The sequence below is a fragment of the Entelurus aequoreus genome, linkage group LG24 (genome assembly GCF_033978785.1).
Source record: "Entelurus aequoreus isolate RoL-2023_Sb linkage group LG24, RoL_Eaeq_v1.1, whole genome shotgun sequence".
NCBI classification, from domain to species: domain Eukaryota; kingdom Metazoa; phylum Chordata; class Actinopteri; order Syngnathiformes; family Syngnathidae; genus Entelurus; species Entelurus aequoreus.
Genome location: NC_084754.1, coordinates 2,585,783 through 2,602,887, shown reverse-complemented (window position 1 = coordinate 2,602,887; position 17,105 = coordinate 2,585,783). Strand labels below are relative to the sequence as shown.

Here is a 17,105-nt window from a genome sequence, read left to right as displayed (position 1 = left end):
TCGCGATCCATGGGGGGGCCGCAAGTGTTACCGCACAAATGTATTCTTTAGTATTTACATGCTGCCGCTAGGTGACATCATACGCAAATACGGTGTTAGCTTTCACTGTTATGCTGATGACACCCAACTCTACATGCCCCTAAAGCTGACCAACACGCCGGATTGTAGTCAGCTGGAGGCGTGTCTTAATGAAATTAAACAATGGATGTCCGCTAACTTTTTGAAACTCAACGCTAAGAAAACGGAAATGCTGATTATCGGTCCTGCTCAACACTGACATCTATTTAATAATACCACCTTAACATTTGACAACCAAACATTTAAACAAGGCGACTCGGTAAAGAATCTGGGTATTATCTTCCACCCAACTCTCTCGTTTGAGTCGCACATTAAGAGTGTTACTAAAACGGCCTTCTTTCATCTCCGTAATATCGCTAAAATTCGTTCCATTTTGTCCACAAGCGATGCTGAGATCATTATCCATGCGTTCGTTACGTCTCGTCTCGATTACTGTAACGTTTTATTTTCGGGCCTCCCTATGTCTAGCATTAAAAGATTACAGTTGGTACAAAATGCGGCTGCTAGACTTTTGACAAAAACAAGAAAGTTTGATCATATTACGCCTATACTGTATATACCTGTACATATATACCTATATATATACCTATACTGGCTCACTTGCACTGGCTTCCTGTGCACTTAAGATGTGACTTTAAGGTTTTACTACTTACGTATAAAATACTACACGGTCAAGCTCCTGCCTATCTTGACGATTGTATTGTACCATATGTCCCGACAAGAAATCTGCGTTCAAAGAACTCCGGCTTATTAGTGATTCCCAGAGCCCCAAAAAAGTCTGCGGGCTATAGAGCGTTTTCTATTCGGGCTCCAATACTATGGAATGCCCTCCCGGTAAAAGTTAGAGATGCTACCTCAGTAGAAGCATTTAAGTCTCATCTTAAAACTCATTTGTATACTCTAGAGCAGGGGTCATCCGGTTGCCCGTAAGGACCAGATGAGTAGCCCGCTGGCCTGTTCTAAAAATAGCTCAAATATTTTTAAAATTGTATTTATTTACTAGCAAGCTGGTCTCGCTTTGCCCGACATTTTTAATTCTAAGAGGGACAAAACTCAAATAGAATTTGAAAATCCAAGAAAATATTTTAAAGACTTGGTCTTCACTTGTTTAAATAAATTCATAAATTTTTTTACTTTGCTTCTTATAACTTTCAGAAAGACAATTTTAGAGAAAAAAATTCAACCTAAAAATGATTTTAGGATTTTTAAACACATATACCTTTTTACCTTTTAAATTCCTTCATCTTCTTTCCTGACAATTTAAATCAATGTTCAAGTAAATTAATTGTTTTTATTGTAAAGAATAATAAATATATTTTAATTTAATTCTTCATTTTAGCTTCTGTTTTTTCGACGAAGAATATTTGTGAAATATTTCTTCAAACTTATTATGACTAAAATTCAAAAAAATTATTCTGGCAAATCTAGAAAATCTGTAGAATCAAATTTAAATCTTATTTCAAAGTCTTTTAAATTTCTTTTAGAATTTTTGTTCTGGAAAATCTAGAAGAAATAATGATTTGTCTTTGTTAGAAATATAGCTTGGTCCAATTTGTTATATATTCTAACAAAGTGTAGATTGGATTTTAACCTATTTAAAACATGTCATCAAAATTCTAAAATTAATCTTAATCAGGAAAAATTACTAATGCTGTTCCATAAATTATTTTTTTAATTTTTTCAAAAAGATTAGAATTAGCTAGTTTTTCTCTTCTTTTTTTCGGTTTAATTTTGAATTTTAAAGAGTCGAAATTGAAGATAAACTATGTTTCAAAATGTAATTGTCATTTTTTTCATGTTTTCTCCTCTTTTAAACCGTTCAATTAAGTGTAAATATCATTAATTATTAATAATAACATAGAGTTAAAGGTAAATTGAGCAAATTTGCTATTTCTGGCAATTTATTTAAGTGTGTATCAAACTGGTAGCCCTTCGCATTAATCAGTACCCAAGAAGTAGCTCTTGGTTTCAAAAGGTTGGTGACCCCTGCTCTAGCCTTTAAATAGACTCCCTTTTTAGACCAGTTGATCTGCCGTTTCTTTTCTTTTCTTTTCTACTCTGCTCCAAACCCGGGGTGGACCGCTAGCCTGTCCATCAGATGGGGACATCTCTACGCTGCTGACCCGTCTCCACTCGGGATGGTTCCTGCTGGCCCCACTATGGACTGGACTTTCGCTGATGTGTTGGACTTTCACAATATTATGTCAGACCCACTCGACATCCATTGCTTTCGGTCTCCCCTAGAGGGGGGGGGGTTACCCACATATGCGGTCCTCTCCAAGGTTTCTCATAGTCATTCACATTGACGTCCCACTGGGGTGAGTTTTCCTTGCCCGTATGTGGGCTCTGTACCGAGGATGTCGTTGTGGCTTGTACAGCCCTTTGAGACACTTGTGATTTAGGGCCATATAAATAAACATTGATTGATTGATTGATTGATATTCCCAGCCCCTTCCTCTTCCGTCACTGATATAATGGCAAATTTCCCATGACAGTGTCCCCCGTGGTGCGCAGCGTTAGTGCTGGTTTTTAAGACAGTCGTACTGAGTGTATGTTTTCATGTTAAATGTGTTATTCTGAACAAAAAAATAATAATTGCCCATTTTCTTTCCTGTGAATCAGTTTTAGTATGTGCACCAAATTAAACTTAGGTTTTATTTAAAAAAGTATAAAAGTGTAAAAAAAGAAAAAATAGTAATGGGCGGCCTCCAAATAAAATTCTGCTTTGGGCTGTTTAGTTTTGATTATTCAAAGCCTTCTTCTGTGTTTAAACCTGTCAATTGGAACCAGGAGCACTTAATGTTGTTACTTCTTTTTTTTTTTTTACTCACAAGCAAACACTAAGCTTCTTCGACATTTGTAACAATTTCTTTCTCAAATCTTCACAAGGCGAAGAGAAGAGGATGGACCCGGGGAGCTCGATCGGCCTATGATACATCCACTTCACATCATCTGGAAAGTCGAGCTGCATGGGAGAAACGAGAGAGGGTCATCAATGTAGGGCACAGGTGGCCAGATGTGGCCCGCCACATCATTTTATTTGGCCCTTGAAAAAGCCTGGAAATAATATGTATCAATAAAGTACTGTACCTTTTCTTACTAAATGTATTCTTTCTTTCTATTTTGGGAGAAAAAAACATACATACTCCATGTAATCGCAAATTATGTTAACTTAAATATTGTGTAATTATGCAAAAATATAATATCAAACATTCAAACCATTTATTTAATAGAAATAAATACTAATAATAATGATTTCAAAGCAAGTTATCCATCAAATTGTGCAATGTAAAAGTAGCAATAGATTTCATGCTAAAATTGTGAAATTTACTGTGGTTTTTAAAGCATTTTTCTCTAGATGAAAAAAACTGTACTTTTTTTAATGTAATAAACTGTGGTGTCGTTTTGGCATTTGCAGTAATACACTGAAAAATCTACAGTTGTTGATTTGCAGTTAAAAACAAAAAAACAAACTGGCAGCTCAGGTGCCAATATTTTACTGTAAAATTGCAGTTTTTTTATTTACAGTAAGAAAACAAATGTAAATTTTACAGTAAAATTCTGGCAACTGAGCTGCCTTTTTTTTTTTACCATAAAAACAGCAGTACTGTTTTTCCATTTACAGTAATATACACTGAATTTAATATATACCATATTTTTTTACATTTTAGTTTATTTTCAAATGTACTAATAAAATGCATTAAAAAATTGTGTAATAATAGTATTCACTGTTAGAAGCGGCCCTCTGGGGCCAAACGTAAATCAACCTATCCCCAGGTGCATGCCTTTCCATTTATAGTAAAATACACTACATTTTTAGGTGAAATTATTGCAATTTACCATTTAAAAAAAAAATTTATTTAAAAAAAATCTACTAATAAAATGCATGCATTTTTTTTGTAATATTAGTATTCACTGTTCGAAGCGGCCCTCTGGGGCCAAACGTAACTGCGATGTGGCCCTCGGTGAAAACGACTTTGACACCTTTGATGCAAGGGTTTTGTTGTGTTGGCCACTACTGACCTGCAGGATGACCCCGACTGCTTGCCTGTGGCTGTCAAACAAGGCGGGGGAGGGAGGAGAATGCAGCATGGCCAATGTGGACATGCTGAGCAGGATGGTCCCTCCTAACAAGGTTCTAGACACATACACAGATTAAAGCCTGTAAGTCAACTTTGCGTGCAACCTATTTGGTGCTATTTGTTACGCCCTGGCTCATAAACACATTTCAATGTGATTGTCTGTGACAGTTGTTACAACTCTGTACAGTAGATAGCATTGTAACTCTGATTATTAACACACCTCATATGCACTTGGGGCCTCGATTGTGTGTTTGGATTCCACCTTAAACATTTTGTATGCACAAACCTCAGAAAATCCGTACCATCGAGTACCAGTGTCGATTCGCAGGTAGCAGAAATTGGTACCTTATCGCAGTGTTTTTCAACCACTGTGCCGCGGCACACTAGTGTGCCGTGAGATACAGTCTGGTGTGCCGTGGGAGATGATCTAGTTTCACCTATTTGGGTCAAAAAGATGTTTTGCAAACTTGTAATTATAGTCTGCAAATGATGTGTTGTTGTCGAGTGTCGGTGCTGTCTAGAGCTCGGCAGAGTAACCGTGTAATACTCTTCCATATCAGTAGGTGGCAGCCGGTAGCTAATTGCTTTCTAGATGTCGGAAACAGCGGGAGGCAGTGTGCAGGTAAAAAAATTTGTCCAATGCTTAAACTGAACTGGCTACAAAGTACATAAAAACAGAATGCTGGATAACAGCAAAGACTTACTGCGGAGTCCACAATGTACATCCGAACATGACATGACAATCAACAACGTCCCCACAAAGAAGGATAAAAACAACTGAAATATTTTTGATTGCTAAAACAAATTAGATGCGGGAAATATCGCTCAAAGGAAGACATGAAACTGCTACAGGAAATTACCAAAAAAAGAGAAAAAGACACCAAAATAGGAGCGCAAGACAAGAACTAAAACACTACACACAGGAAAACAGCAAAAAAGTCAAAATAAGTCAGGGTGTGATGTGACAGGTGGTGACAGTACACCTACTTTGAGACAAGAGCTATATTGATACATAGTTGGTTATGGTTTAAAGTCATATCCAACAATTGCGACGACGACTTTTTACTGTCAACTGAGTTTCGTTTTTAATGATTTCTGCTGGTGGTGTGCCTCCGCATTTTCTCAACGCAAAAAATGTGCTTTGGCTCAAAAAAGGTTGAAAAACACTGCCTTATCGGTTCAAATGTGAAAAGGTACCCATTCCTAATACCATACTGTATTACAGTAGGAAATGCTTGCTTTTTGATGTATTAAGAGCCTACCTGTTGCTGTACAGAGGAAGAACAGCCCAAGCCAGCATCTCGGGGCTCTTCCCTCGTTTTGAGCCCATGAGCTGAAACGTCAGCATGCACTCATAGGGCAACTGCTTTACTGTCATAGGAAACGGCATCCTAAAAGTCAAAAGATGCATAATCAACATAATCATTTGTGTTGTGCAACATAATAACACCATTAATATTGTAGTGTACCACACATTATGCATTTCAATTTAAATATATATTTTTAACCAACAATTAGGCCAATCTTCAGATTAATTTGCATTAATTAGTTGGGGTATCCCAATCTGATATTGGTCCAATATCAGCAAAAAAACAAGCATCGGAGAATATATTGGCTTGCATCGAAAATCTCCGATAGCAATCCAACGCCCTCGACGCAAAGGAAGGATGGGCAGTGCCTGAGAGCTGCGGCCTGTCACCATGGCCCCCCACTCCCTCCCCTCTGTTGCTAGATATCTCGAGATGTACGTTGTAATATGAATATGTGCTTTGCTATGGAGGTTTTTTCCCACTCCAGACTGGGCCCCCTTAGGAGCCCAGTCTAGATTGTATTTTTTTACTCATCCTTCCCCAGCGTTTACCTTTACCCCATCTTTTACGGGGCGCCATGTGGCGACCCATCAGCGTTTCTGTTCTGTAACCCTGTACACTGTTTGTTTGTCTAATCTTGAACGGGTTTGTGCTGAAAACAAAGTTTCGTTGTACTTGTGCAATGACAATAAAGACCTATCCAATCCTATCCTAGAAGCTCCAATACAAGCAAACAAACAGCGCGTTTACTACAGTTAACTAATGAATGTCCTCCAAAAAACACACAAGATTGGTCTTTTCTTGTATTTTAGTCAAGTCTTTTACAAAAGGTTAACACAGTAGGCTACTAGGAGATAGGGCTGCAACTAACGATTAATTTGATAATCGATTAATCTGTCGATTATTACTCCGATTAATCGATTAATAATCGGAAAAAAGAGGCAAACTACATTTCTATCCTTTCCAGTATTTTATTGGAAGAAAAAAAAAGCATACTGGCGCCATGTTCTTTCAACTTGCCAAATAAAACAAGGAAAATGTTACAAAAATGCACACTTTTGACACCCCTGCTATAGATAATAAAAAATTAAATCTGATAAATCTATGTATAAAAAGCAGAGCCTGACGACGCATGCGCGTTTATCACTACTCTCTCGCTCTCTCTGTCTCTGCCACTCCCTCACCAATGCTGCTGCGCGCACAATTTGTTTTGTTTTTAACCTTCTTAACCCTGAACGTACATTGAAAATACACGCAACCCTAACTCAAAATGCCGGACATTTGAGGCATTTAAGAAACACCGCCCGGACAGCCCCGCAAAAGAGGACATGTCCAGTGAAAAGAGGGCGTATGGTCAGGACCTAGTTTCACCGGACATGTCGTCTTTTGCTAGCATGCTAGCAGCTAACGGGCTACGATAGACTGACCATACGTCCTCTTTTCATCGGACATGTCCTCTTTTGCGGGGCTGTCAGGGCGGAGTTTCTTAAATGCCTCAAATGTCCGGCATTTTGAGTATTGTTTACACAACGTGCAGTACGCTACTTAACGTGTCCGTGTGGGAACTCATTCGGTACACCTCTGCACCGAACCGAAACCCCTGTACCGAAACTGTTCGATACAAATAGACGTACCATTACACCCCTATTATTTTGATTATTGTTTCTCAGCTGTTTGTAAATGTTGCAGTTTATAAATAAAGGTTAAAAAAAAAAACTAAAAAAAAAACCTAGCCTCAGCGCATGCGCATAGCATAGATCCAACGGATCGATGACTAAATTAATCGCCAACTATTTTTATAATCGATTTTAATCGATTTAATCGATTAGTTGTTGCAGCCCTACTAGGAGCTAGCATTATGCACACAAGCTTGATGTACAGAATAAATGTCCTTTAATTGAACAATATCGCAGCTTAAAGCACAACATTTGTCAATACAAACAAGTGTCAAACATTTACAGATATAAAGTATTCAAGGCAGGAGCATACTAGAAAGTGTCCAGTAACAAACGTGTCTGCATCATTCAACCTCCTGCGTCATGCCCTTATCTTAATGAATTATTATGACCAGGAGTTGTCATCGAAACACAAATTAAGACTAGTAATTATAACACACTAATAAAATATTTCATAGGTTAGTGTTTTTTTATACCTGGGTAATTTCACTTGATCGAACCCTTTCTAACATGATTCCACAGTACAAAACAATAAAAGTATGTACTTTCTTGCTTAAAGGTGATCGTTTTTTATACCTTTTTGACTGATTTCACTTGATCAAACGTTTTCTTGCATTCCGCAGAATCCACACTACAAAATACTAAAAGTATGTACTATGAATCTTGCTGACATTGTATCGGGTTAATATTGGTATCGGCCAACACTCCAAGCTTCATATCGGTAATCTTATTTAGGTAAAAAAAAAAAAAAGTTGCATCGGGACACCCGTACTAATTAGTAGGGATGTCCGATAATGGCTTTTTGCCGATATCCGATATTCCGATATTGTCCAACTCTTTAATTACTGATACCGATATCAACCAATACCGATACTGATATATACAGTTGTGGAATTAACACATTATTATGCCTAATTTGGACAACCAGGTATGGTGAAGATAAGGTCCTTTTTTTTTTTTAATTAATAAAATAAAATAAGATAAATAAATTAAAAACATTTTCTTGAATAAAAAAGAAAGTAAAACAATATAAAATCAGTTACATAGAAACTAGTAATTAATGAAAATGAGTAAAATTAACTGTTAAAGGTTAGTACTATTAGTGGAGCAGCAGCACGCACAATCATGTGTGCTTACGGACTGTATCCCTTGCAGACTGTATTGATATATATTGATATATAATGTAGGAACCAGAATATTAATAACAGAAGGAAACAACCCTTTTGTGTGAATGAGTGTAAATTGGGGAGGGAGGTTTTTTGGGTTGGTGCACTAATTGTAAGTGTATCTTGTGTTTTTTATGTTGATTTAATTAAAAAAAAAAAAAAAAAACGATACCGATAATAAAAAAAACGATACCGATAATTTCCGATATTACATTTTAAAGCATTTATCGGCATCTCTACTAATTAGTATTGTAAACTGCTGAGTCTATCCCAGCTTAATTCTGAATTGGTCACCAGTCAACCACATTTGAACTTTTTACAAGGCATGCATTGTTCCAGACTGATCGTAATTAAAGCCCACTTGCAGACTGTCTCATAACAACCGATCACTCAAAGTCCCCATGCAGTTCTGTATATAAAGACAAGGAATAACTTACAAGCGGTTGCACTGTATTTTCTTCTCAAAGCATAGCGCAGTGCTAATATTTTCCGAAAGAACACCCGAGCAGATCTGTTTTTCTCCGTGTGTCAGCTCACAGGACATGGAGAAGCAGTCGTAACTTGCAAAAAAAAAACAAAGAGAGAAACGAGCACGAGTAAGGAAATGAGTTGTTGTTAAAGAATGTTTATATTTACTCTCATACGTGGTCATCCAGCTGGGTTGAAGTTTGTAGAGGGCGGTCACGTTGAATTGGAGGAGTGCACTGTTGTTCTCCACATCCTGAGTCGGCATGGGTTTGGGGACCCCCTCAGGTCGGAAGTTGGACAAGATGTTTTCCAAAAAGCTCTGCATGACTGCTATCAGAGCACTGCGCAGCGCCCTCATGGCTGCAAGACACGGAGTGATCACCATAACACGTATTTATTTGATTCACGCATTAATTAAACGCATTGATCTGCTACTATTATGGCGTCACAGTACACAACTGAGCTTCTTCTCATTTAGACTAAATATTTTAGGCATTAGAAGGCAACAATCCCAATGATTTTAACAGTGGTAGACCAGTGATGGGCCATCAGGGCCAGCAAGGCCTTCTCTCCTGGCCTAACATAACAAACGGACCAAAGAGGAAAAGAACCATCCGGATTGTTATAGGCGCAAAGTTCAAAAGGTAGCATGTGTGATGGTATGGGGGTGTATTAGTGCCCAAGACATGGGTAACTTACACTAATGTGAAGGCACCATTAATGCTGAAAGGTACATACAGCTTTTGGAGCAACATATGTTGCCATCCAAGCAAAGTCTTTTTTATGAACAATAGACAAGACTAAGCCACATTCTGCACGTGTAACAACAGTGTGACTTCATAGTAAAAGAGTGCGGGTACTAGACTGTTATTTTGTAGTTTGTCAAAATATACACTCCCATTGTCCACTTAAATATTTCCAAGATATTTCTTTATTCTTAGACAAGGGATTCCCTTCCGTGATTGGTCATTTCTTATGGACACAGAAATGAAGTCACCTAAAATTCCGTTTACGGCACTTAGTAATGTAGTAATTCAGCTCTGAGTGTGACACTTAAGATTCAGTCCTACACTTCGCTGAAAGTGTGAGTAAGACGCTTGATAACTAACTTTTAAGTGCAGCTTTCAGCGAAGAATTTATTTACTCTTAAGTCAACTCTTAGCAGACTTCTTAGGAGTAATTCTGAGAAGCTTGATAAGTACGGCCCCAGACATGTCTCCCATTGAAAATGCGTGGCACATTATGAAGCCTAAAATACCACAACTGAGACCCCCGGACTGTTGAACAACTTAAGCTGTACATCAAGCAAGAACGGGGAAGAATTCCACCTGAAAAGCTTAAAAAATGTGTCTCCTCAGTTCTCAAACGTTTACTGAGTGTTGTTAAAAGGAAAGGCCATGTAACACAGTGGTACAAATGCCCCTGTGCCAACTTTTTTGCAATGTGTTGCTGCCATTAAATTCTAAGTTAATGATTATTTGCAAAAAAAAAAGATGTTTCTCATGAAAAGGATTTGCAAATCATTGTATTCTGTTTTTATTTACGAATTACACAACGTGCCAACTTCACTGGTTTTGGGTTTTGTATTTCATTCATCATTTGTGTATTCATAAATATTTTCTGCATGTAAAACTATAATACAGATTCATTTAGGTTAGGTTAAGTTTATTTCGAACATGTATAGAATTTCAATAGGATACATCACATATTATACACGTTTTTTTTTCGCTTACATGTCCGAAAAGGAGTAGGAAGAAGCAAAGCTTACTCAATCCTATCCCCGTTCTACATCACAGCAGTTACTAACACACATTCAGTAAAGTTAAAGTACCAATGATTGTCACACACACTTATATACAGGAAGTACATTCACTTCCTGTTCTCAATTTGTACACAATTTATATCAATGAATTCGAAACTCAACATTTGTCTCATAAATAGCTAAGTCAGTTATGATTCACCCAATGAAATGAAAGTTATATCATTTTCAATAAGTTCAAGACATTTATCATAATTCTTCTTCTTTGAACTTTGTGAACACTTGTAGTTTGAACAGTTTCTTAAACTGAATCATATTAGAGCACTGTTTGATTTATCTACTTCATCAATTCCATAATTTAATTCCATATACTGATATGCTAAAAGTTTGAAATGTTGTAGATTAGATTAGATTTAAATATTTTCTTATGAGAAAAAAATTGCTTCAGTTTTTGTACGATTTGGTCTCTATCTAAACTTTTGGAACGAATTATAAAACAAAAAACATTTTGGGGGGGAAAAGATCTCTGTTAGGTTCATTCAGTCTTACTCATTGATAATCACGTCAGATAAAATTCTGTATATTACAGTAAATACCAATAATTGTCAGGTGTGACAGTGTCCAACCAGATTGTTTTCTTTCTTTGTAATGTGGAGTTTATATTTTAGACAAATAATTTAACATCTACAAAACCCAAAACCAGTGAAGTTGGCACCTTGTGTAAATCGCAAATAAAAACAATAATAATGATGTTATTCAATGTTTGTTTTCGGCCTTGCCGCTTATGTGCAGTGATTTCTCCAGATTCTTTTTTGATGATACTACGGACTGTAGATGGTGAAATCCCTAAATTCCTTGCAATAGCTCGTTGACAAATGTTGTTCTTAAACTGTCCGACAATTTGCTCACGCATTTGTTGACAAAGCGGTGACCCTCGCCCCATCCTTGTTTGTGAATGACTGAGCATTCCATGGAAGCTGCTTTTATACCCAATCATGGCACCCACCTGTTCCCAATTAGCCTGTTCACCTGTGGGATGTTCCGAATAAGTGTTTGATGAGCCTTCCTCAACTTTCTCAGTCTTTTTTGCCACTTGTGCCAGCTTTTTTGAAACATGTTGCAGGCATCAAATTCCTAATGAGCTAATATTTGCAAAAAATAAATTTTTACCAGTTTGAACGTTAAATATCTTGTCTTTGCAGTCTATTCAATTGAATATAAGTTGAAAAGAATTTGCAACCAGCTCAGTGGCCTAGTGGTTAGAGTGTCCGCCCTGAGATCGGTAGGTTGTGAGTTCAAACCCCGGCCGGGTCATACCAAAGACTATAAAAATGGGACCCATTACCTCCCTGCTTGGCACTCAGCATCAAGGGTTGGCATTGGGGGTTAAATCACCAAAAATGATTCCCGGGCGCGGCTACGCTGCTGCCCACTGCTCCCCTCACCTCCCAGGGGGTGATCAAGGGGATGGGTCAAATGCAGAGGACAAATTTCACCACACCTAGTGTGTGTGTGACTATCATTGGTACTTTAACTTTAACAAATCATTGTATTCTCTTTTTTATTTACGATTTACACAACATGCAAACGGGCAGCACGGTGGAACAGGGGTTAGTGCATGTGCCTCACAATACAAAGGTCCTGAGCTCAATCCCGGGCTCGGGATCTTTCTGTGTGGAGTTTACATGTTCTCCCCATGACTCCGGCTTCTTCCCACCTCCAAAGACATGCACCTGGGGATAGGTTGCTTGGCAACACTAAATGGTCCCTAGTGTGTGAATGTGAGTGTGAATGTTGTCTGTCTATCTGTGTTGGCCCTGTGATGAGGTGGCGATTTGTCCAGGGTGTACCCCGCCTTCCGCCCGAATGCAGCTGATATATGCTCCAGAAAGGACCCCGAAAAGGACAAGTGATAGAAAATGGATGGATGAACAACGTGCAAACTTCACTGGTTTTGGGTTTTGTATTATAAACGTGTCTCGAAACGCCTACCCATTGTGCACCACAAATTCTGCCTAGCAACAAAGCAGAGGGGTCATGCACGTGTAATAGTGTGATGTTGTTGCGCTATATTATGAACTAGACAGGGTGTTATATTTTATTTTGAAGTATCGCTTTTATTTTGAAGAACCGGATGTCCGGTGCAGGAAGTGTCTTTGCTGTTTTTTCGATTGTTTTACTTCCTCTTCCTTCGGACGTTTGAATGAGAAGGTAATAGTTCTTCAATGCTCCGTGTTTCTTCATATTGTAAATATTCTTCCTAAACGTTCTAGATACTTTAAAAGTTAACCCAATAATGTTGTGTGTACAAGTGATGTGTTTAAAGTATTTTTTATGCACAATTTCGTTTATTTAGAAGTAGAGCGTCGACTGTGTGAATTGTTTGGTAGTATTTACACGTGGTATTTACCTCACACAGGAGCAGATATCACTCCGCCCGAAAGTTGTGACCTGTGTGTGTGTGTGTTTCGTGTTTCCAACGCAGGTATGTGGATTTGTGCATTATTATTATTTTGTGATAAAACGTTTTTGTTAATGTAATTTAATTTATTATTATTTTTATATGAATGAATGATTGTTTTACTTTCTCTTCCTTCGGACGTTTGAATGAGAAGGAGCAGATATCACTCCGCCCGAAAGTTGTGACCTGTGTGTGTGTGTGTTTCGTGTTTCCAACGCAGGTTACCAATAAATACTGAACCGACGACATGGCGAAGTGTCCTTTATTTTAAAAAACTACACAACGCAGAATGAGACTCACTACACACGGACTGTGACCACCTAAAATTACATGTTTGGTTTGTGTTAACTGCTAATTCAAGCACTGCTAATCACGTCATCTCCTCAAATCTACTCACCACGCTCACACTCAGACATTTCCTGGGGATTCTGCAAGACAAGATGGGGAAACGCGCCATCAGTAAAATGAGGAGTGTTGGTTTCCTGACATGGACGTCTCGTGACATCCTACCAGGGCAATGGGCTTGACTCTGTTGAGCGTGCCGATGGCGTCCTCCAGCTCTCGACTTGAGAAGCCACATAGAAGATCAATAATGGTGCGGACGTGGGCCACGAGCACGTTGACGATCATCCCCGACTGAATTCATGGCGAGAGTGTCAGTTTGGCATTGTTGAAGAGCGAGAGACACGTGAATAGCGATCTTTACTGACTTGACTTCTCAGCAGCATGGCCTCCTCCCTGCCGTAGCTAGTTAGCACATTCTGCAGACTCAACCTGAAAGAGAAACAACTGAAAGGTAAACACAGTATGTTGCCTTTATCTAATGTTTCCTGCAAACACACACATTGCTGGCATACCATGAAACAAACACATTGTTGGCATACCATGAAACAAACACATTGTTGGCATACCATGAAACACCAAACAAATGCCATGTTGTTCTTTTTCTTACTTGCTTGTGCTGAAGACGCCAACAGGACGCACCAGCTCGTAGACATGAGATGGTTTGTCGTTCCCGTCCTGCTTGAAAAATACGAGGGTTATACTGCATATTACTGATTGATTGTACACTGATCTTTACACACACACGTACAGTTGCAATCTTAAAAAACTAATTGTACATTTAACAATTATATTGAAGTCTTTAGTGTTTTAAAGTTAAAGTACCAATGATTGTCACGCACACACTAGGTGTGGTGAAATGTGTCCTCTGCATTTGACCCATCCCCTTGTTCACCCCCTGGGAGGTGAGGGGAGCAGTGGGCAGCAGTGGGCAGCAGCGGTGGCCGCGCCCGGGAATCATTTTTGGTGATTCAACCCACAATTCTAACCCTTGATGCTGAGTGCCAAGCAGGGAGGTTAATGGGTTCCATTTTTATAGTCTTTGGTATGACTCGGCCGGGGTTTGAACTCACACTCTCGGCCAAGGACCCCCAAACTGATGGAAAGTGTGTCCAAAGTGTGGCCCACAGTATACTGTTGAAATAAAATGAAATAAAAAAAGAGTAAATGATGCAATGATATCTATACAAATTATCTAAATTATTAAAATATAAATATCTAAATTGCCCCCTTATTCTCTGGATTTTCAGTATGCAGCCCTTGGTGGGGACACTGTTGTCCTATTTATATAGCGTATATTAATTGTGTTATAATTTGTTATACTTATAGCCAGACCTTTTGTTTGCTTCCGTACCTGACAGTTTCGGCTACAACTGTTGCCTTCCTCAGAGGTTGTCACGTACGGAAACCGTCAGGTACGGAAACAGGTCTGGCTATAAGAATAACAAATTGCATCATTTTTTGAAAACCTAATGAACCTCTTTGGATTAATTGTGTTATAAATCAAAATAGTTAGTTATTGTGCAATAATAAGATCAGGGTTTCCCCTTGATGTAATTGACTGTGGCACACCGCCATGGCATTTTCTTTACTGCCACACCTCAAATTCTTTTTTTTTTAAACAAATTAAGGTACCGGTAATATATTATATTGTAGCCCCCAGAAGAAATGACAGACTCCCACGCTATTTTTAAATTGTATTGCCAATCTTGTGATAATAAACGGCACAAATACAACAGGTTTTACCTCCCGCGAAAACGCTTTCGTCTCTGTGAGTCCACACTTCCCCCAACAACACTTCCTCATTCTCCGCCAATCACATTCCAGGCACGGATGGTGTGTTTGCATCAACATCAAATCCAAACCACACAAATATAAAACATTACCCCAGCTGATTTTTACAGTTTGAACGGATATATATATGGCCAATTATTTGCGCACTATTGACAAGTGATGTACCGACAGTGGCGGCCTTTAAAGAGAAAAAGTCCAATTTGAGCAACAGCGCCAAGCAAGTGTGATGTCATGCTCACTGCATGCTCTTTTGTCAGGGACAGTCAGAGACAGACGTAGTCTCTCAACACGAGTACATTCTATAGGAACACCAAAAAAATATGCTGGATTTGTTGCCAGCTGTGCTTAATAAAATAGAAACTAAAAGTCTCTCAACACTTGAAAACATTTCAACAAAGAATACAAGCAGCAACAATTGAAAATATGGCAAAACGAAAAAGATATATACACACCGGTATGTTAATACTAATTAATAATAACAGATCTGTTTTAAATGTATGTATACATTTTTTGAGCCTTTTTCAAAAAATGATATAATATATCATCATAGCAAATTATGCAAATTATTCGGTGCCATGGTGACCACGCCCCCACCACCACAGGTATCTTGGCAGTCTAGGGGAAACCCTGAAGAGTATATATATAACTTTTTTGAAGCCAATTCCTAAAAAAAAAACAAGAGATTGCTCCAGTTGTATAGTGGAACTTGGACCAATGTAAACACATTGGCAGATCCTTGCATCGACATTTTAATCTTGCTAGCACACATAGAACACTGGGGGCCAAACTTGTGATATACATAACTGAAGCGTTCCTCAAGGCACCCATTTACAGTAAGTACTCTTCTTTTTGGCTTTTTTTTTGGATAATGTTATTTATACATAATTCAGATGCAGTGAGTAGTCATTTGTTCAACTTCATTAGTTATACTAGTGGTGTTCCTCAAGGTTCCTTTTTAGGTCCTCTCTTTTTTATCATTTGGGCTATTAAACTAGTGGCCCACAAGGTCAATTCAAAAACTGGTGAGGGACTCGCATTTTAGCAGCAGATTCTTAAAGGCCTACTGAAATGAATTTTTATTTATTTAAACGGGGATAGCAGATCCATTCTATGTGTCATACTTGATCATTTCGCGATATTGCCATATTTTTGCTGAAAAGATTTAGTAGAGAACAACGACGATAAAGTTTGCAACTTTTGGTCTCTGATAAAAAAAGCCTTGCCCCTACCGGAAGTAGCGTGACGTAGTCGGTTGTTCGCCTCCTCATATGTTCCTATTGTTTTCAATGCAGCTAGAGCGATTCGGACCGAGAAAGCGACGATTACCCCATTAATTTGAGCGAGGATGAAAGATTTGTGGATGAGGAACGTTAGAGTGACGGACTAGAATGCAGTGCAAGACATATCTTTTTTCGCTCTGACCGTAACTTAGGTACAAGCTGGCTCATTGGATTCCACACTCTCTCCTTTTTCTATTGTGGATCACGGATTTGTATTTTAAACCCCCTGGGATACTATATCCTCTTGAAAATGAGAGTCGAGAACGCGAAATGGACATTCACAGTGACTTTTATCTCCACGACAATACATCGGCGAAGCTCTTTAGCTACTGAGCTAACGTGATAGCATCTGGCTCAAATGCAGATAGAAACAAAAGAAATAAACCCCTGACTGGAAGGATAGACAGAAGATCAACAATACTATTAAACCATGGACATGTAACTACACGGTTAATAATTCTCAGCCTGGCAAAGCTTAACAATGCTGTTGCTAACGACGCCATTGAAGCTAACTTAGCAACCGGACCTCACAGAGCTATGATAAAAACAATAGCGCTCCACCTACGCCAGCCAGCCCTCATCTGCTCATCAACACCCGTGCTCACCTGCGTTCCAGCGATCGACGGCGCGACGAAGGACTTCACCCGATCATCCATGCGGTTGGCGGCTAGCGTCGGCTAGCGCGTCTG

The 17,105-nt window shown here is 38.6% G+C and overlaps 1 protein-coding gene across 10 annotated transcripts in view; it reads right to left on the bottom strand.

Annotated features, from left to right (window-relative positions):
• The window catches only part of pik3c2g (phosphatidylinositol-4-phosphate 3-kinase catalytic subunit type 2 gamma), a 94,590-nt gene that overhangs the window by 35,894 nt on the left and 41,591 nt on the right, over positions 1–17,105 (bottom strand). For all 10 annotated transcript variants that reach the window (XM_062035623.1, XM_062035626.1, XM_062035625.1 and 7 more), the window contains 9 exons: positions 13,953–14,020; positions 13,711–13,774; positions 13,511–13,636; positions 13,398–13,428; positions 8,957–9,140; positions 8,750–8,872; positions 5,423–5,551; positions 4,102–4,216; positions 2,910–3,043 (listed from right to left, as the gene is read on the bottom strand). In XM_062035623.1, the coding sequence (XP_061891607.1) occupies positions 2,910–3,043; positions 4,102–4,216; positions 5,423–5,551; positions 8,750–8,872; positions 8,957–9,140; positions 13,398–13,428; positions 13,511–13,636; positions 13,711–13,774; positions 13,953–14,020 (974 nt within the window). The remainder of the gene's footprint in view (positions 1–2,909; positions 3,044–4,101; positions 4,217–5,422; positions 5,552–8,749; positions 8,873–8,956; positions 9,141–13,397; positions 13,429–13,510; positions 13,637–13,710; positions 13,775–13,952; positions 14,021–17,105) is intronic.